Below are 21,104 nucleotides of genomic sequence, written 5' to 3'. Positions count from 1 at the left end.
ATAAACACAGTTGACAGTGAGAGTACGTTTTCTTTTTTTGCTGAGTTTACGAATACGCTGTGTGCGTGTGTGTGTGCATGCATGCATGAGACTGAGTATGTGTGTGTGTGAGTGTGATCTCGTCTTTCAGAGTCACTTGGACTGCCACTTTTCAATGTTGATATGTCTCTCTCGCCATCCCTCCATTTCTCCCTCTTGTTGGGTTATTGCAATTATGTAGGGCATCAGCAGGCTTTCAAACACAGTTTGACATTTATCTCTTTGATTGACTCATAAATGAAGAGACATGGCATACTGTGTATTGTGGCTCAACACCCTCCCATTTCCATATCATCCTACCATCGCTGCAGGGGAATGGCTTAAGGCGCTTAAGAGTATAAGAGGAGCATTGGTGCTGACAGATAAATTGCTCCTCCGTATGAGAAGGCTGGAGGGGACGGAGCAGAGGTCCCCAGAGCAGAGTAGGCTGACATGACAGTAATGACAGACACAATGACAGGAAGACTGCCACAGTCTGCATGGGGGTGAGGAGCAGAGTTGAGTTACAATAGTGTGTTTTTCTAAAGACTCCTCCTGGTGCTTTCGATGAGTGTTGAAAGCGTAAGCATTGAATGTCCCTAGGGTGTGTGTGTGTGTGTGTTTCCTTTCCTTATCTTCTCACTGTTCTATAAGGGCACTCTATTTTCTTTACAGCACACATGAGGGGGTGGGGAAAAATGCTTGTGGTTGTTGAGATGTGCATGTCTGTATTCCTGTCCACTTCTGCCTCTTGGCTGCACTCCTGTCCTGAGCTGTGAGTCTCTGGCCACTGCCTGTCTGTGTAGCTGATAAGCTAATGCTTGTGTGAGCCATTGGGCCGACAGACAGACAGGTTGCCTGCATCATGAGGCTCTGACAAAACACATCAGGCTTATGTTAATGTGATGATGCTCGGCACACGCATACTCCTGACATGGCTCTTGTTCAGGCAAATGAGAAATAAGAGCACTCAGGATTTCCGGAAGTCCAAAGTTAGTTACTTTAAGGAGCAGTTCTCTCACTGTGGGTCTAACCCCAAGAAGTTCTGGAAAATTGTTAAAGACCTGGAGAAAAAACCCTCCTCCTCACAGCTACCCATGTCCCTTAATGTTGATGATGTGGTTGTTACTGACAAAGAGCACATGGCTGAGCTGTTTAATCACCACTTCATTAAGTCCGGATTCCTATTTGACTCTGCCATGCCTCCTTGCCCGTCCAACATTTCCTCATCTCCCACTCCTTCTAATGTGACTACCCCCGATGCTCCTCCCTCTTTTCCCCCTGCCCTGCTACAAATTTTCTCCCTGCAGTGTCCAAGGTGCTAAAGGAGCTGATTAAACCTGACCCCAAAAACCATCTGGGTCAGATGGTTTAGACCCTTTCTTCTTTAAGGTTGCTGCCCCTATCATCGCCAAGCCTATCTCTGACCTTTTTAACCTGTCTCTCCTCTCTGGGGAAGTTCCCATTACTTGGAAGGTAACCACGGTGCATCCTTTATTTAAAAGGGGATATCAAGCTGATCCTAACTGTTATAGGCCTATTTCTATGTTGCCCTGTTTATCAAAAGTGTTGGACAAACTAACTGGCTTTCTTGATGTCTATAGTATTCTCTCTGGTATGTGGTTTCCGCTCAGGTTATGGATGTGTCACTGCAACCTTAATGGTCCTCAATGATGTCACCATTGCCATTGCCAAGCAATGTTGTGCTGCTATTTTTATTGACTTGGCCAATGCTTTTGATACGGTAGACCATTCCATTATTGTGGGCCGGCTAAGGAGTACATTTACATTTAAGTCATTTAGCAGACGCTCTTATCCAGAGCGACTTACAAATTGGTGAATTCACCTTCTGACATCCAGTGGAACAGCCACTTTACAATAGTGCATCTAAATCATTAAGGGGGAGGATTACTTATCCTATCCTAGGTATTCCTTGAAGAGGTGGGGTTTCAGGTGTCTCCGGAAGGTGGTGATTGACTCCGCTGTCCTGGCGTCGTGAGGGAGTTTGTTCCACCATTGGGGGGCCAGAGCAGCGAACAGTTTTGACTGGGCTGAGCGGGAACTGTACTTCCTCAGTGGTAGGGAGGCGAGCAGGCCAGAGGTGGATGAACGCAGTGCCCTTGTTTGGGTGTAGGGCCTGATCAGAGCCTGGAGGTACTGCGGTGCCGTTCCCCTCACAGCTCCGTAGGCAAGCACCATGGTCTTGTAGCGGATGCGAGCTTCAACTGGAAGCCAGTGGAGAGAGCGGAGGAGCGGGGTGACGTGAGAGAACTTGGGAAGGTTGAACACCAGACGGGCTGCGGCGTTCTGGATGAGTTGTAGGGGTTTGATGGCACAGGCAGGGAGCCCAGCCAACAGCGAGTTGCAGTAATCCAGACGGGAGATGACAAGTGCCTGGATTAGGACCTGCGCCGCTTCCTGTGTGAGGCAGGGTCGTACTCTGCGGATGTTGTAGAGCATGAACCTACAGGAACGGGCCACCGCCATGATGTTGGTTGAGAACGACAGGGTGTTGTCCAGGATCACGCCAAGGTTCTTAGCGCTCTGGGAGGAGGACACAATGGAGTTGTCAACCGTGATGGCGAGATCATGGAACGGGCAGTCCTTCCCCGGGAGGAAGAGCAGCTCCGTCTTGCCGAGGTTCAGCTTGAGGTGGTGATCCGTCATCCACACTGATATGTCTGCCAGACATGCTGAGATGCGATTCGCCACCTGGTCATCAGAAGGGGGAAAGGAGAAGATTAATTGTGTGTCGTCTGCATAGCAATGATAGGAGAGACCATGTGAGGTTATGACAGAGCCAAGTGACTTGGTGTATAGCGAGAATAGGAGAGGGCCTAGAACAGAGCCCTGGGGGACACCAGTGGTGAGAGCGCGTGGCGAGGAGACAGATTCTCGCCACGCCACCTGGTAGGAGCGACCTGTCAGGTAGGACGCAATCCAAGCGTGGGCCGCGCCGGAGATGCCCAACTCGGAGAGGGTGGAGAGGAGGATCTGATGGTTCACAGTGTCGAAGGCAGCCGATAGGTCTAGAAGGATGAGAGCAGAGGAGAGAGAGTTAGCTTTAGCAGTGCGGAGCGCTCCGTGATACAGAGAAGAGCAGTCTCAGTTGAATGACTAGTCTTGAAACCTGACTGATTTGGATCAAGAAGGTCATTCTGAGAGAGATAGCGGGAGAGCTGGCCAAGGACGGCACGTTCAAGAGTTTTGGAGAGAAAAGAAAGAAGGGATACTGGTCTGTAGTTGTTGACATCGGAGGGATCGAGTGTAGGTTTTTTCAGAAGGGGTGCAACTCTCGCTCTCTTGAAGACGGAAGGGACGTAGCCAGCGGTCAGGGATGAGTTGATGAGCGAGGTGAGGTAAGGGAGAAGGTCTCCGGAAATGGTCTGGAGAAGAGAGGAGGGGATAGGGTCAAGCGGGCAGGTTGTTGGGCGGCCGGCCGTCACAAGAAGCGAGATTTCATCTGGAGAGAGAGGGGAGAAAGAGGTCAGAGCACAGGGTAGGGCAGTGTGAGCAGAACCAGCGGTGTCGTTTGACTTAGCAAACGAGGATCGGATGTCGTCGACCTTCTTTTCAAAATGGTTGACGAAGTCATCTGCAGAGAGGGAGGAGGGGGGGGAGGGGGAGGAGGATTCAGGAGGGAGGAGAAGGTGGCAAAGAGCTTCCTAGGGTTAGAGGCAGATGCTTGGAATTTAGAGTGGAAGAAAGTGGCTTTAGCAGCAGAGACAGAGGAGGAAAATGTAGAGAGGAGGGAGTGAAAGGATGCCAGGTCCGCAGGGAGGCGAGTTTTCCTCCATTTCCGCTCGGCTGCCCGGAGCACTGTTCTGTGAGCTCGCAGTGAGTCGTCGAGCCACGGAGCGGGAGGGGAGGACCGAGCCGGCCTGGAGGATAGGGGACATAGAGAGTCAAAGGATGCAGAAAGGGAAGAGAGGAGGGTTGAGGAGGCAGAATCAGGAGATAGGTTGGAGAAGGTATGAGCAGAGGGAAGAGATGATAGGATGGAAGAGGAGAGAGTAGCGGGGGAGAGAGAGCGAAGGTTGGGACGGCGCGATACCATCCGAGTAGGGGCAGTGTGGGAAGTGTTGGATGAAAGCGAGAGGGAAAAGGATACAAGGTAGTGGTCGGAGACTTGGAGGGGAGTTGCAATGAGGTTAGTGGAAGAACAGCATCTAGTAAAGATGAGGTCGAGCGTATTGCCTGCCTTGTGAGTAGGGGGAAGGTGAGAGGGTGAGGTCAAAAGAGGAGAGGAGTGGAAAGAAGGAGGCAGAGAGGAATGAGTCAAAGGTAGACGTGGGGAGGTTAAAGTCGCCCAGGACTGTGAGAGGTGAGCCGTCCTCAGGAAAGGAGCTTATCAAGGCATCAAGCTCATTGATGAACTCTCCGAGGGAACCTGGAGGGCGATAAATGATAAGGATGTTAAGCTTGAAAGGGCTGGTAACTGTGACAGTATGGAATTCAAAGGAGGCGATAGACAGATGGGTAAGGGGAGAAAGAGAGAATGACCACTTGGGAGAGATGAGGATCCCGGTGCCACCACCCCGCTGACCAGAAGCTCTCGGGGTGTGCGAGAACACGTGGGCGGACGAAGAGAGAGCAGTAGGAGTAGCAGTGTTGTCTGTGGTGATCCATGTTTCCGTCAGTGCCAAGAAGTCGAGGGACTGGAGGGAGGCATAGGCTGAGATGAACTCTGCCTTGTTGGCCGCAGATCGGCAGTTCCAGAGGCTACCGGAGACCTGGAACTCCACGTGGGTCGTGCGCGCTGGGACCACCAGATTAGGGTGGCCGCGGCCACGCGGTGTGGAGCGTTTGTATGGTCTGTGCAGAGAGGAGAGAACAGGGATAGATAGACACATAGTTGACAGGCTACAGAAGAGGCTACGCTAATGCAAAGGAGATTGGAATGACAAGTGGACTACACTTATCGAATGTTCAGAACGTTAAGCTTACGTAGCAAGAATCTTATTGACTAAAATGATTGAAATGATACAGTACTGCTGGAGTAGGCTAGCTGGCAGTGGCTACGTTGTTGACACTACACTAATCAAGTCGTTCCGTCGAGTGTAATGGTTTCTACAGTGCTGCTATTCGGGGGCTAGCTGGCTAGCTAGCAGTGTTGATTACGTAACGTTACGTTAAAAGAACGACAAAAGCTGGCCGGTCAACATAGCTAGCTAACCTAGAAAATCGCTCCAGACTACACAATTGTCTTAGATACAAAGACGGCTAAGTAGCTAGCTAGCTACGATCAAACAAATCAAACCGTTGTACTGTAATGAAGTGAAATGAAAATGTGATACTACCTGTGGAGCGAGGCGGAATGTTGACCGGGTTGTTGAAGTTCAATTCGGAAGACGTTGGCTAGCTGTTGGCTAGCTAGCTAGCAGTGACTCCTACGTTAAGGACGACAAATAGCTGGCTAGCTAACCTCGGTAAATTAAGATAATCACTCTAAGTCTACACACTCTAAGCTACACAATTACCTTGGATACGAAGACAGCAAAGACAACTATGTAGCTAGCTAACACTACACTAATCGAGTCATTGAGTGTAATAGTTTCTACAGTGCTAGTGGACGTTAGCTAGCTGCTGTGCTAGTGGACGTTAGCTAGCTGCTGGGCAGAAAGCAGTGTAGACTACGTTAGGACGACAAAATACGATCAGCAAAGACAACTATGTAGCTAGCTAACACTACACTAATCGAGTCGTTGAGTGTAATAGTTTCTATAGTGCTAGTGGACGTTAGCTAGCTGCTGTGCTAGTGGACGTTAGCTAGCTGCTGGGCAGAAAGCAGTGTAGACTACGTTAGGACGACGAAATACGATAATTACGCAATTATCTTTGATACAAAGACGGCTATGTAGCTAGCTAAGAAGAAATTGCTAAGATTAGACAAATCAAACCGTTGTACTATAATGAAATGTAATGAAATGTAATGAAAAGTTATACTACCTGCGGACCGAAGTGTAGATGCGACCGCTCGCTCCAACCCGGAACCGGAACCGGAGTATTGGTGTCGCTGAGGGGTCTTTGGCCTGGTTTGCTAACTACCTCTCTCAAAGTAGTCAGCCACTGCCTGTCACCAAGGGAGTACCCCAAGGCTCGATCCTAGGCCCCACACTCTTCTCAATTTACATCAACAACATAGCTCAGGCAATAGGAAGCTCTCCCATCCATTTATATGCAGATGATTCAGTCTTACAGTCAGCTGGCCCCTCTCTGGATTTTGTGTTCAACACTCTACAGCAAAGCTTTCTTAGTGTCCAACAAGCTTTCTTTGCCCCTAACCTTGTTCTGAACACCTCCAAAACAAAAGTCATGTGATTTGGTAAGAAGAATGCTCCTCTCCCCACAGGTGTGATTACTACCTCTGAGGGTTTAGAGCTTGAAGTAGTCACCTTATACAAGTAACTGGGAGTATGGCTAGAAGGTACATTGTCCTTCTCTCAGCACAAGCTGCAGGCTAAGGTTAAATCTAGACTTGGTGCCCTCTATCGTAATCGCTCCTCTTTCACCCCAGCTGCCAAACTAACCCTGATTCAGATGACCATCCTACCCATGGTAGATTACGTAGACATAATTTATAGTTTGGCAGGTGAGGGTGCTCCCCAGCGGCTAAATGTTATTTACCATTCGTCCATCAGATTTACCTTCAATGATCCTTATAGGACACATCACTGGTCATCTCCGTATACCCGTCATAAGACCCACTGCTTGATGCTTATTTATAAAACCCTTTTAGGCCTCACTCCCCTCTATCTGACACAAGCAACACCCGTTCTGCCAGTCACATTCTGTTAAAGGTCCCCAAAGCACACACATCCCTGGGTCGCTCATCTTTTCAGTTCGCTGTAGCTAGCGACTGGATTGAGCTGCAACAAACACTTAAACTGGACAGTTTTATCTCCATCTCTTCATTCAAAGACTCAATCATGGACACTTACTGACAGTTGTGTCTGCTTCGCGTGATGTATTGTTGTCTCTACTTTCTTGCCCTTTGTGCTGTTGTCTGTCCCCAATAACGTTTGTACCATGTTTTGTGCTGCTACCATGTTGTGCTGCTGCCATGTTATGTTGCTACCATGTTATGTTGTCATGTGTTGCTGCCATTCTAAGTTGTTGTCTTACGTCTCTCTTTATGTCATTTTGTGGTGTCTCTCTTGTTGTGATGTGTGTTTTTGTCCTATATTTATATTTTATGTTTAATCCCAGCCCCCGTCCCCGCAGGTGGCCTTTTGCCTTCTTGTAGGACGTCATTGTAAAGAATATTTTTTCTTAACTGACTTGCCTAGTTAAATAAAGGTTAAATAAAATACGTTAAAAAAAAGTCTGGCAAGTGTCTGTTCTCTATCACTGGCTAAATTTAGACCCTGACTGAGTCATTTTAGACAGTTGGTAGTGTGACTCATGACCAAAGAGGGTGCTACAGGGTGGGCCCACACCTTGTCACCCTCTCTGTGCTGAGCAGGGTGGAGGAACCAGAGGAGGAGACAAGGTCACTGCTGCCGTTTTTACAGGACATTATGGATGTGAGAATGTAAACATTAGAGGTCGACCGATTAATCAGAATGGCCGATTAATTAGGGCCGATTTCAAGTTTTCATAACAATCGGAAACCTGTATTTTTGGATGCCGATTTTGCCTCTTTTTTTTTACACCTTTATTTAAGGAGGCAAGTCAGTTAAGAACACATTCTTATTTTCAATGACGGCCTAGGAACGGTGGGTTAACTGCCTTGTTCAGGGGCAGAATGACAGATTTTTATGTTGTCAGCTCAGGGATTAAATCTTGCAACCTTACGGTTAACTAGTCCAACGCTATAATCACCTGCCTCACGAGGAGCCTGCCTGTTATGCGAATGCTGTAAGAAGCCAATGTAAGTTGCTAGCTGGCATTAAACTTATCCTATAAAAAACAATCAATCAGTCATAATCACTAGTTATAACTATACATGGTTGATGATATCACTAGTTTATCTAGCATGTCCTGCGTTGTATATAATCGATGCAGTGCGCATTCGCAAAAAAGGACTGTCGTTGCTCCAACGTGTAACCATAAACATCAATGTCTTTCTTAAAATCAATACACAGAAGTATATATTTTTTAAACCTGCATATTTAGCTAAAAGCAATCCAGGTTAGCAGGCAAAATTAACCAGGTGAAATTGTGTCACTTCTCTTACGTTCATTGCACGCAGACAGTTTGGGCCGCCTGGCTCATTGCGAACTAATTTGCCAGATTTTTACGTAATTATGACATAACATTTAAAGTTGTGCAATGTAACAGCAATATTTAGACTGAGAGATGCCACCCGTTAGATAAAACACGGAACAGTTCAGTATTTCACTGAAAGAATAAACGTTTTGTTTACGAAATGATAGTTTCCGGATTCGACCATATTAATGACCAAAGGCTCGTATTTCTGTGTGTTATTATGTTATAATTAAGTCTATGATTTGATAGAGCAGTCTGACTGAGCGATGGTAGGCACCAGCAGGCTTGTAAGCATTCATTCAAACAGCATTTTCGTGCATTTTGCCAGCAGCTCAAGCATTGCGCTGTTTATGACTTCAAGCCTATCAACTCCCGAGATTAGGCTGGTGTAACTGATGTGAAATGGCTAGCTAATAGCGTTTCAAACGTGACTCGCTCTGAGACTTGAAGTAGTTGTTCCCCTTGCTCTGCATGTGTAACGCTGCTTCGAGGGTGGCTGTTGTCGATGTGTTCCTGGTTCGAGCCCAGGTAGCGGCGAGGAGAGGGATGGAAGCTGTTATACTGTATACTGTTACACTGGCAATACTAAAGTGCCTATAAGAACATCCAATAGTCAAAGGTATATGAAATAAAAATCGTATAGAGAGAAACAGTCCTATAATTCCTATAATAACTACCACCTAAAATGTCTTACCTGGGAATATTGAAGTCTCCTGTTAAAAGGAACCACCAGCTTTCATATGTTCTCATGTTCTGAGCAAGGAACTTAAACGTTACCTTTCTTACATGGCAAATATTGCACTTTTACTTTCTTCTCCAACACTTTGTTTTCACGTTATTTAAACCAAATTGAACATGTTTCATTATTTATTTGAGGCTAAATTGATTTTATTGATGTATTATATTAAGTTAAAATAAGTGTTCATTCAGTATTGTTGCAATTGTCATTATTACAAATAAATAAAAACAATCGGTCGATTTAATCGGTATCGGCTTTTTTTGGTCCTCCAATAATCGGTATTGGCGTTGAAAAATCATAATCGGTCGACCTCACATTAATGTCATTGTGTGGCGTAGCAGTGTTTGTTGATCAAATATATTGTGCTAACCTAGTCAGTTGTACAACTGAATGCATCAACTGAAATGTGTCTTCCTCATTTAATCCAACCCATCTGAATAAAAGAGGTGTGGGGGGCTGCCTTAATCGACATGCACGTCATCAGCGCCCAGGGAGCAGTTGTCGTTGGGGGTTAACTGCCTTGCTCAAGGGCAAAATGGCAGATTTTTCCACCTTTCCGGCTCGGGATTCAAACCAGGCATACATACAGCATTACTGACTGTCACAATTGCCTATAATAGGCTTCACCCTCTGTCAGAGTTGGCCAGTTCAGGTGTAATCACAGACAGATTGATGAGCTTGGTTATGTGCTTTCTAGTTGTAATTAGATGTAAAGGCACAACTTTAATAAGTGCTGCTACCCTACCTGTTGTTAGCGCTGTGTCTCTAGGTGAACCAAACAGAACAAAAATATAAACGCAACATGCAACAATTTTAAAGATTTTACTGAGTTAAAGTTCATATAAGGAAATCAGTTAATTGAAGTAAATTCATTAGGCCCGAATCAATGGATTTCACATGACAGAGAATACAGATATGCATCTGTTGGTCACAGATACCTTTAAAAAAAAGGTAGGGGCATGGATCAGAAAACCAGTCAGTATATGGTGTGACCAGAAATTGCCTCATGCCATGCATCACATCTCCTTTGATTAGAGTTCAGGCGGTTGGTTGTGGCCTGTGGAATGTTGTCTTACTCCACTTCAATGGCTGCGTGAAGTGGCTGAATATTGGCGGGAACTGGAACACGTTGTCGTACACGTCAATCCAGAGCATCCCAAACATGCTCAATGGGTGATGTCTGGTGTGTATGCAGGCCATGGAAGAACTGGGACATTTTCAGCTTCCAGGAATTGTGTACAAATCCTTGCGACATGGTGCCGTGAATTATCATGCTGAAACATGATGTGATGGTGGTGAATGAATGGCACGACAATGGACCTCAGGATCTCATCACGGTATCTTGGTGCATTCAAATTGCTATTGATAAAATGCAATTGTGGTCGTTGCTCGTAGCTTTTGCCTTCCCATTCCAATACCGTACCGCCACCATGGGGCATTCTGTTCACAACATTGACATCAGCAAACCATTCGCCCACACGACGCCATACACGCTGTCTGCCATCTGTCCAGTACAGTTGAAACCGGAATTCATCTGTGAAGAGGACACTTCTCCAGCGTGCCAGTGACCATCGAAGGTGAGAATTTACCCACTGAAGTCGGTTACGACACGGAACTGAAGTCAGGTCAAGACCCTGGTGAGGACGACAAGCACGCAGATGAGCTTCCCTGAAAAGCTTTCTGACAGTTTGTCCAGAAATTCTTCGGTTGTGCAAACCCACAGTTTAATCAGTTGTCTGGGTGGCTGGTCTCAGACGATCCCGCAGGTGAAGAAGCCGGATGTGGAGATCCTGGGTCGGCGTGGTTACACATGGTCTGTGGTTATGAGGCCGGTTGGAAGTACTGCCAAATTAGAGAAAGGAACATTCAATTATCTGGCAAACGTTCTGGTGGACATTCCTGCAGTCAGCATGCTAATTGCACGCTCTCTCAAAACTAGAGACATCTGTTGTATTGTGTTGTGTGACGAAACTGCACATTTAAGAGTGGCCTTTTATTGTCCCCAGCAAAGGGTGCACCTGTGTAATGACCATGCTGTTTAATCAGCTTATTGATATGCCACACCTGTCAGGTGGATGGATTATCTTGTCAAAAGAGAAACGCTCACTAACAGGGATGTAAACAAATTTGTGCACAACATTTGAGAGAAATACGCTTTGTGTCCGTATGGAAAATTTTGGGGATATTTTACTTCAGCCCATGAAACATGGGACCAGCACTTTACATGTTGCGTTTATATTTTTGTTCAGTATAGTTCAAATTGTGCTTTGGATAATGTATATTTATGAAGCAGACTTATTATGCAATTATCAAAATATCCCCAGCTTAACTTTTGATAAATGCTATATCACAAAACTAGTGCTATCAATATTCCCAGTCGTACCTCAAATATCCGATGGCTATACAATAATGTATTTCTTCCTTTTCCAAAAACGGGTGCGGGTGTGGAAAGTGCATGAGCCTGTTTGAAACTGGCACCAGCTTATGCAACGCTCTGCAAAGTTCATCTCACTGTATAGGGGCTAGTGGAAACCTGGATCTTATCACATTGCAAAGTGCAGGCTAGTTGTAAACAGGTTGATTTCTGGGCTTGCACACAGATGCTGCATCAGATGTCATGTTAAGAAACAAGTCAACTCGGCAGTCACGCTTTGGTGGAATTGGTTTACAACGGGAGAATGTTGTCTGACACTGGCAATGTACTAAGCTTTTTTTTGTCAAAGCTTTTTATCCAGCCTATTGTTGCTCTTTGTTGATGTGTGACGTGTATCTGACATAGCTGTGGTGTTATCAGGTCCGGAAGTGTCTGTGTTTCGTCTGTGGAGCTAAGCTCAGCTCTCATACTGAGATATGTTCCTGTGGATCCACGCCCCTCCTCAAGTGCTCTCTAGTCCTATATAGTGCAATTATCTTATCTCCTCCTCTATGGCAGAGATAGCTTTATCCTCCAAATCACACACCATCCAGTTGGCTCTCCAGTCTGAGGGGGAGAGGGAGGCTGCTCCTGATGTGCTGTTGATTCTGTTTCCATAGACTTGCTGTGCAATGAATGTGTCTGTGACATGGGGTGGGGTGGATGTTAGTGTTACATTGGCTGGGGTTAGGGTTCTCAATCCTGCACACAAAGAACCTGCATTAATAAGTAGTGCTGGACACACACACAGACTGTTGTGAAAATATCATAGCCGTTCCGGTGTCTGGTTATGACCTATCCCTCCTCAATTCACCATCTTGATCTCTCTCTCAATCACTATCACCACCCATCACACACCAACACACATCCACAGCTCCAACTGAAGACCCTGGTAAAGGAATGATGCCATTTTCTAATTGACTAGGCCAGTTCCCTGTCCTTATGCTGTTCTGACTCGGTTGTTTTTCTCCCTTGTTTTGTTGCAGTATCACCGAAACCAAAGGAACATGAGGCCCTTGTGGTGGCGCCTGGCCTCGGCTCTGCTCACCCTGCTGTTTGAGCAGGAGGCCATCGCTGGAGGGGGGAGAGCAGGGTGGAGGTGATGGAGAGGACCAGCCCAGCCCAGCCCAGACTACCCCTCTCCCACAGGAACTGGACTCCAAATGGCACTGTCAAATTTAACACGGGTCTGTTGGGGAAAAATTACAAAAGAGAAAAGGTCCCCGCGGGACGGAGACAACCATTTTTTACGAGGTTGTTTTTTTCCAAGAAGATGCCATGTTGTTTCACGAGATTCCTCTACTGGACGATGTCCTTATTTTGGTAATTGTTTGATGTAGTATTTTGTACAGTACATTATTCCTGTTGAATTTGTTTGCACTTCCGTATGTGTACATCTTGAATGACCTCCATGGTCCCGGGAATGCCTTGTCAATGTCTTCTACCACAACCCAATGACTGTTGACAAGAACCAAGCAGAAGAAAGAAAGAGAAGGAGGGATCTGAAGAAGGGAAAGAAGAGTAGTTCATAGGGTTTTCTTTTCTGAAGTTTCCAGGAAATAATTGGTCAAACTTGATAACTTACTAATTTCCAAAGATGCAGTCTCTCAGAACCAAGCATTTTTCAGCTCAACCTTCTCAATGGGGTTGTGTATGTTATATTGGGGTTGTATACTGTTATATTACATGTTGATTATTCTTTGCTCTTCCAGTCACTTTTATTGTTTTGATTTCAATAATTGTTGTTTTTCCCATTGTCACCAAAAATAATGAAACATCCAGTGGCTTCCGATGTGGTAAATGCCACTTTGTGGTGTGAAGGTAGATACAGTACATGCAGCACCCCTGATAAAAAAGTATATATATATATATAACATTTTCTCATAACATTTGTGAACTAGGCCTTTATTACTGCTGTATTAGCAGAGAAAAATACTCTTTAGGACCCCCCCCACCCCCCTTCAACAGCACTCCCAAAACATCTGCCATCATACAACTTCCAAAGCAAAAGTGGATCCCACGAGTTACTCAGAGAGAACACCAGGTTTTCAATCATAGTTTATTTCAGAGTTATCTTTTACTAATTTCATAAATCCCCGAACTGGACCCCAGTCATTGTAAGATAGATTGTGCTGATCATTTTTTTGTTTTAAGACTACCAGGCCCTTCAAGTGGAGCTATGTATCCACACTGTTTGCACTATAGTACATCAGTCAGGAGTAGATTCGGTTACAAAGCCAACCTCTGTCATTTAATGAAGGTTTTTAACTGTATCTGATTTGCAATGGTAACATTACAATGTTTTCATTCACATGACCAAGCTATATCTTCCCAAGAAGTGACTGAATATGGCCTGTTATCATTAGAATAAAACATCTGAGGTACAAGTGATGCTGGTTAAATGAATGCCTCATTGAAATTCCCTCCAATCGATGTGCTCTCTAACCCACTGCCAGAGATGCACTTGTATTCTGGACACCAAAACAAACATGTGAAACAACAACATCTTCCCTCCTCTCAGGATTCTTGCATGGGCTTTTATATATATTTTTTTAACCTGTGGAGTGATCTTGTATTAGTTCTTTGTCCTCAGATCCTGTGGTGTAACTTTGTAATAGAAATCACCTCTGATAATCCAATTGACAAGAGAACGTGTCTGAGATTAGAAATGAACTGGTAGTATGCAAGACTGTAATTACTATTGAAATATTAATCTTTTTGAAGACACTGCTGTATTCTTGAAGATGCTGTTTGTTGTACATGTTATTGCCTTTTTACTTCACTTTTTGTCCATTTTGAAGTAGCAGTATATATCTGTAATTTCAGACACAACTCCTGTTAATACGGTTATGTTTGGTCCTACAGTACTTTACTTTTTGCCCATTTTGAAGGAGAAGTATACATCATCAGGCTGTAATTTCAGACACAACTCTTGGTAATATGGTCCTACAGCCATCTTCTGTGTCATCTTCTGTCTGTATAATCAGTGCTTTCTTTCAACCCTTAATTTAGAATGCTGGAGAAACAGGTAACTGCCAAAGTCAAGGAAACACCCATATAAAGTGTCTTCATAGGGTGGTGTTGGGCCACCATGAGCCAGAACAGCTTCAATGCCCCTTGGCATAGATTCTACAAGTGCTTGAAATAATATGGTGTTTTGTTGATGGTGGTGGAAAACGCTGTCTCAGGCGCCCCTCCAGAATCTCCCATAAGTTTTCAATTGGGTTGAGACCTGGTGACAGTGACGGCCATTTCATATGGTTTACATCATTTTCATGCTCATCAAACCATTCAGTGGCCACTCGTGTCCTGTGGATGGGGACATTGTCATCCTATGGGGGCATAGCCATGGTAGCCAAAATAATGACCTGCCCAACCTTTTTAAACATATTTCTTTAGCATAATGGGATATTAATTCCTTTATTAACTCAGGAACCACACCTGTGTGGAAATACCTGATTTAAATATACTTTGCATCCCTCATTTACTCAAGTATTTCCATTATTTTGGCAGTTACCTGTATGTTTCAGTGCCAGGGAAAATACAAATAACAGTTTCCCATGTAGAGTAGTATGACAAAGGAATGGAGTGGTTTGGTCCAATTCTGTTGTCTGCATCAGTTGAAATATTAGATATTAGATACATAACCATAGATATAAAAGTATACTTCAGACAGACTGGTCAGATGATGATGCTTGCTCTGTCTGTTGAGGCAGGGACTAATTTAGAACCATGTGGGGCAGTGAGAGATGAGCTGAACATCGCTGTTGGTGTTGTTTGTTGTTGTTTCCTGCAGATCCTGAATGCTGAGCCAGTCACCGTAGCCTCCTGTCTCACTGTAGCCCTTAAACCGTCCCTAAACTCGCTTCTCTCGCTCTACTGTAGCCTACATCTCTGTGTACTGCTCATCCATTTCCTTTAGGACTTTTAGCGTTGTTTTCCGTTTTTTTATTTTTTATTTATTTTTTGTATATTCACCCTTTTCTACTGTATGGATTTTGTGTGCAATTTCTCTTCCTTTTGTTTTTTAAAAATGTGTATATAATTTGTTTGTTTGACTGTATAGAACGATGGTTATCTGCGCTGTGTTTTCCCTGGGGGTAGTCATCTCCAGAAATGGGCCCAATCGGTTAAGGCATTTATATGAATCAACCATGTCACGTTAGCCATTCAGCAGATAGCAGTAGAATCTCAGTGTTCATTCTGGAAAGATCACAGATCAGTTTAGCTACAGTTGAAGTCGGAAGTTTACATACACTTAGGAAGGAGTCATTGAAACTCATTTTTCAACCACTCTACAAATGTCTTGTTAACAAACTATAATTTAGGCAAGTCGGTTAGGACATCTACTTTGTGCATAATTCACTGTATCACAATTCCAGTGGGTCAGAAGTTTACATACACTAAGTTGACTGTGCCTTTAAACAGCTTGGAAAATTCCAAAAAATGTCATGGCTTTAGAAGCTTCTGATTCGCTAATTGACATCATTTGAGTCAATTGGAGGTGTACCTGTGGACATATTCAAGGCCTACCTTCAAACTAAGTGCATCTTTGCTTGTCATCATGGGAAAATCTAAAGAAAGTCTGGTTCATCCTTGGGAGCAATTTCCAAATGCCTGAAGGTACCACCTTCATCTGTACAAACAATATTACGCAAGTATAAATACCATGGGACCACGCACCTGTCATACCACTCAGAAAGGATACGTGTTCAGTCACCTAGAGATGAATGTACTTTGGTGCGAAAAGTGCAAATCAATCCCAGAACAACAGCAAAGGACCTTTGCAAAGGAAACAGGTACAAAAGTATCTATATCCACAGTAAAACGTATTCTATATCGACATAACCTGAAAGGCCGCTCAGCAAGGAAGAAGCCACGGCTCCTAAACCGCAATAAAAAGCAAAACTACGGTTTGCAACTGCACATGGGGACAAAGATCGCACCCTTTGGAGAAATGTCCTCTGGTCTGATGAAACAATAATAGAACTGTTTGGCCATAGTGACCATTATTATGTTTGGAGGAAAAAGGGGGAGGCTTGCAAGCAGAAGAAACACCAATCCAACTGTGAAGCACGGGGGTGGCAGCATCATGTTGTGGGGGTGCTTTGCTGCAGGAGGGACAACGTAGATGGCATCATGAAGAGGAAAATTATGTGGATATATTGAAGCAACATCTCAAGACATCAGGAAGTTAAAGCTTGGTCGCAAATGGGTCTTCCAAGTGGACAATGACCCCAATCATACTTCCAAAGTTGTGGCAAAATGGCTTAAGGACAACAAAGTCAAGGTATTGGAGTGGCCATCGCAAAGCCCTGACCTCAATCCTTTAGAAAAATTGAGGGCAGAACTGAAAAAGTGTGTGCGAGCAAGGAGGCCTACAATCCTGACTCAGTTACACCAGTTCTGTCAGGAGGAATGGGCCAAAATTCACCCAACTTATTGTGGGAAGTTTGTGGAAAGCTACCCGAAATGTTTGACCCAAGTTAAACAATTTAAAGGCAATGCTACCAAATACTAATTGAGTGTATGTAAACTTCTGACCCACTGGGAATGTGATGAAAGAAATAAAAGCTGAAATACATCATTCTCTCTACCATTATTCTGACTTTTCACATTTTTTAAATAAAGTGGTGATCCTAACTGACCTAAAACGGGGAATTTTTACTCTGAATAAATGTCAGGAATTGTGAAAAACTGAGTTTAAATGTGTTTGGCTAAGGTGTATGTAAACTTCAGACTTCAACTGTACAGTATGACCATTTTCTGGTCAGTGCTTTGGAGCTGGATCAGTACCGTGCAGATAATTTGCCAAAACATTTTTTTTGTCACTGGGCATTAGTTATGGGTTCAATCCTTTTTTGTCTACTTTAGCATTCTTCTGTAATAAACATGCACTGGAAAGTACTTTGTGTCTGTAGATCTGATGCGTCCCTGAGCAGTCCCTGTGATATTGTACAGTGTACTCTGGTTCGTTCTTTCAAATCTGTCATGTGCTGAACTAGCTGTGTGTCTGTAGTATAGCAGACCATTGACGATGCATAGAACAGTCTTTGATTTATTTGAAAGAGAAAAAAGCCACCATGGTGCCCAGAAATGATTTTTCAGAGGGGGTTCTGAAGCTGTGTACTGGAGATATACATATACTTGCCAGCACTGTGCAAAGCTCCAGGAACTCTATACAGTGAGTTTTGTATATTATGGAAAAACCGTCAGTGTCTTGATTTTTTTTGTCCACTTTCTTTAAATGTACCTTTTTTATGAGACCATTTCTTACTCATTGTCTTTCCTAACTGTTTTAATGTCTTTTCATTTGAAAGGGTCAGCTTTTATAGGGACAGTTTTGAGGCTTTTAAATTGTTTTTAATACCTGTTCGATCTTTTTAACAAGTCCAATGAGATCAAGGGCTTCTTTGTATATAAATGAGCTTGAAACATTCCTTTTTTGACTGGTTCTGGTGTAAACATGTTTTCAACGATACCGTCAAAACGGAAACATTTATTTCAGTGTTGTGCTCCATATGATCTCTGAAGTTAAATCATAACCAAGAAACATTGTCCTTTTTTAGGAACCGATGAACTGTACATGTATTACTGACACCTGGAAAATGCCTTTAACTGCTCAGTTTCAACTAAGTCTTGATTATCACACACTCTCTGTACTCCCAAGAAAAGAGACCCAGCGAAAATGTAGCATTTTTGTGAACATTGACTGTGTGTTTTCAAGACTGTACTGTGCACTCATTTCTTTTTTTGTGTTTTATTTTTGTTGATGCATTATGGAAGTAAGGACAATTTGTTATGTAGTGCAATATGCTGTACATATAAGAGCTTTGCTCAACAAATCTTTTTCTGAATTACTTGTTCTGTTTTATTGGTACTTTTTTTTCAATAAAATTATATTGAAAGTGTAAATGGCTTAAATTGTTAAAAGGTCCCCTTTTATGGGGAGGTAAAACTACATGTTACAGTTGAAGTCGGAAGTTTACATACAGTGGGGAGAACAAGTATTTGATACACTGCCGATTTTGCAGGTTTTCCTACTTACAAAGCATGAAGAGGTCTGTAATTTTTATCATAGGTACACTTCAACTGTGAGAGACAGAATCTAAAACAAAAATCCAGAAAATTACATTGTATGATTTTTAAGAAATTAATTTGCATTTTATTGCATGACACAAGTATTTGATAAATCAGAAAAGCAGAACTTAATATTTGGTACAGAAACCTTTGTTTGCAATTACAGAGATCATACGTTTCCTGTAGTTCTTGACCAGGTTTGCACACACTGCAGCAGAGATTTTGGCCCACTCCTCCATACAGACCTTCTCCAGATCCTTCAGGTTTCGGGGCTGGCACTGGGCAATACGGACTTTCAGCTCCCTCCAAAGATTTTCTATTGGGTTCAGGTCTGGAGACTGGCGAGGCCACTCCAGGACCTTGAGATGCTTCTTACGGAGCCACTCCTTAGTTTCCCTGGCTGTGTGTTTCGGGTTGTTGTCATGCTGGAAGACCCAGCCACGACCCATCTTCAATGCTCTTAATGAGGGAAGGAGGTTGTTGGCCAAGATCTCGCGATACATGGCCCCATCCATCCTCCCCTCAATACGGTGCAGTCGTCCTGTCCCCTTTGCAGAAAAGCATCCCCAAAGAATGATGTTTCCACCTCCATGCTTCACGGTTGGGATGGTAGTCTTGGGGTTGTACTCATCCTTCTTCCTCCAAACACGGCGAGTGGAGTTTAGAACAAAAAGCTCTATTTTTGTCTCATCAGACCACATGACCTTCTCCCATTCCTCCTCTGGATCATCCAGATGGTCATTGGCAAACTTCAGATGGGCCTGGACATGCGCTGGCTTGAGCAGGGGGACCTTGCGTGCGCTGCAGGATTTTAATCCATGACGGTGTAGTGTGTTACTAATGGTTTTCTTTGAGACTGTGGTCCCAGCTCTCTTCAGGTCATTGACCAGGTCCTGCCGTGTAGGTCTGGGCTGATCCCTCACCTTCCTTATGATCATTGATGCCCCACGAGGTGAGACCTATTGTCCTGTAGCCCATCCCAGCCTTGTGCAGGTCTACAATTTTACCCCTGATGTCCTTACACGGCTCTCTGGCCTTGGCCATTGTGGAGAGGTTGGAGTCTGTTTGATTGAGTGTGTGGACAGGTGTCTTTTATACAGGTAACGAGTTCAAACAGGTGCAGTTAATACAGGTAATGAGTGGAGAACATGAGGGCTTTTTAAAGAAGGTGTAACAAGTCTGTGAGAGTCAGAATTCTTACAGGTTGGTAGATGATCAAATACTTATGTCATGCAATAAAATGCTAATTAATTACTTAAAAATCATACAATGTGATTTTCTGGATTTTTGTTTTAGATTCCGTCTCTCACAGTTGAAGTGTACCTATGATAAAAAATTACAGACCTCTAAATGCTTTGTAAGTAGGAAAACCTGAAAAATCAGTAGTGTATCAAATACTTGTTCTCCCCACTGTATACCGTAGCCAAACAAATTTAAACAGTTTTTCACAATTCCTGACATTTACTCACAGTAAAAATTCTCTTTCTTAGGTCAGTTAGGATCACCACTTTGTTTTAAGAATGTGAAATGTCAGAATAATAGTAAAGAGAATTATGTATTTTAGCTTTTATTTATTTCATCACAATCCCAGTGGGTCAGAAGTTTACATACACTCAATTAGTATTTGGTAGCATTGCCTTTAAATTGTTTAACTTGGGTCAAACATTTTGGGTAGCTTTCCACAAGCTTCCCAAAATAAGTTGGGTGAATTTTGGCCCATTCCCCCTGACAGAGCTGGTGTAACTGAGTCAGGTGTGTAGGCCTCCTTGCTCGCACACGCTTTTTCAGTTCTGCCCACACATTTTCTATGGGATTGAGGTCAGGGCTTTGTGATGGCCACTCCAATACCTTGACTTTGTTGTCCTTAATAAGCCATTTTGCCACAACTTTGGAAGTATGCCTGGGGTCATTGACCATTTGGAAGACCCATTTGCGACCAAGCTTAAACTTCCTGACTGATATCTTGAGATGTTGCTTCAATATATCCACAGAATTTTCCTCTTCAAGATGCCATCTATTTTGTGAAGTGCACCAATCCCTCCTGCAGCAAAGCACCCCTACAATATGATGCTGCCACCCCCGTGCTTCACAGTTGGGAACGTGTTCTTATTTGTCACGAATGTGACAAACAAATCATTCTCTCTACTATTATTCTGACATTTCACATTCTTAAAATAAAGTGGTGATCCTAACTGACCAAAGACCGAGAATTATTACTGTGGTTAAATGTCAGGAAATGTTGAAAACTGAGTTTAAATGTTTGTTTTTTTCACCTTTATTTAACCTGGTACGCTAGTTGAGAATAAGTTCTCATTTAATACTGTGACCTGGCCAAGATAAAGCAAAGCAGTTCGACACATACAACAACACAGAGTTACACATGGAATAAACAAACATAAAGTCAATATTACAGTAGAAAAAAAAGTATATATACAGTGTGTGCAAATGAGGTAAGATAAGGGAGGTAAAGGCAATAAATAGGCCATGGTGGAAAAGTCAGTACAATATAGCAATTAAACACTGGAATGGTAGATGTGCAGAAGATGAATGTGCAAGTAGAGATATGGGGTGCAAAGGAGCAAGATAAATAAATAAATACAGTATGGGGATGAGGTAGTTGGATGGGCTATTTACAGATGGGCT

General features: G+C 43.6%; 1 protein-coding gene across 2 annotated transcripts in view; it reads left to right on the top strand.

Moving 5' to 3' along the window:
• Positions 1-18,296, top strand: part of LOC135508253 (bcl-2-modifying factor-like) — a 33,979-nt gene extending 15,683 nt beyond the window's left edge. For both annotated transcript variants that reach the window (XM_064928317.1, XM_064928315.1), the window contains exon 4: positions 12,368-18,296. In XM_064928317.1, coding sequence (XP_064784389.1) covers positions 12,368-12,484 — 117 coding nt within the window. In that variant the 3' untranslated portion in view covers positions 12,485-18,296. The remainder of the gene's footprint in view (positions 1-12,367) is intronic.
• The last annotated feature ends 2,808 nt before the right edge of the window (positions 18,297-21,104 follow it).

The sequence above is a fragment of the Oncorhynchus masou genome, chromosome 21 (assembly GCF_036934945.1).
Source record: "Oncorhynchus masou masou isolate Uvic2021 chromosome 21, UVic_Omas_1.1, whole genome shotgun sequence".
Lineage (NCBI taxonomy): Eukaryota > Metazoa > Chordata > Actinopteri > Salmoniformes > Salmonidae > Oncorhynchus > Oncorhynchus masou.
Note: the sequence above shows the minus strand (reverse complement) of the source record. Positions and strands in the feature narration are given on the sequence as shown.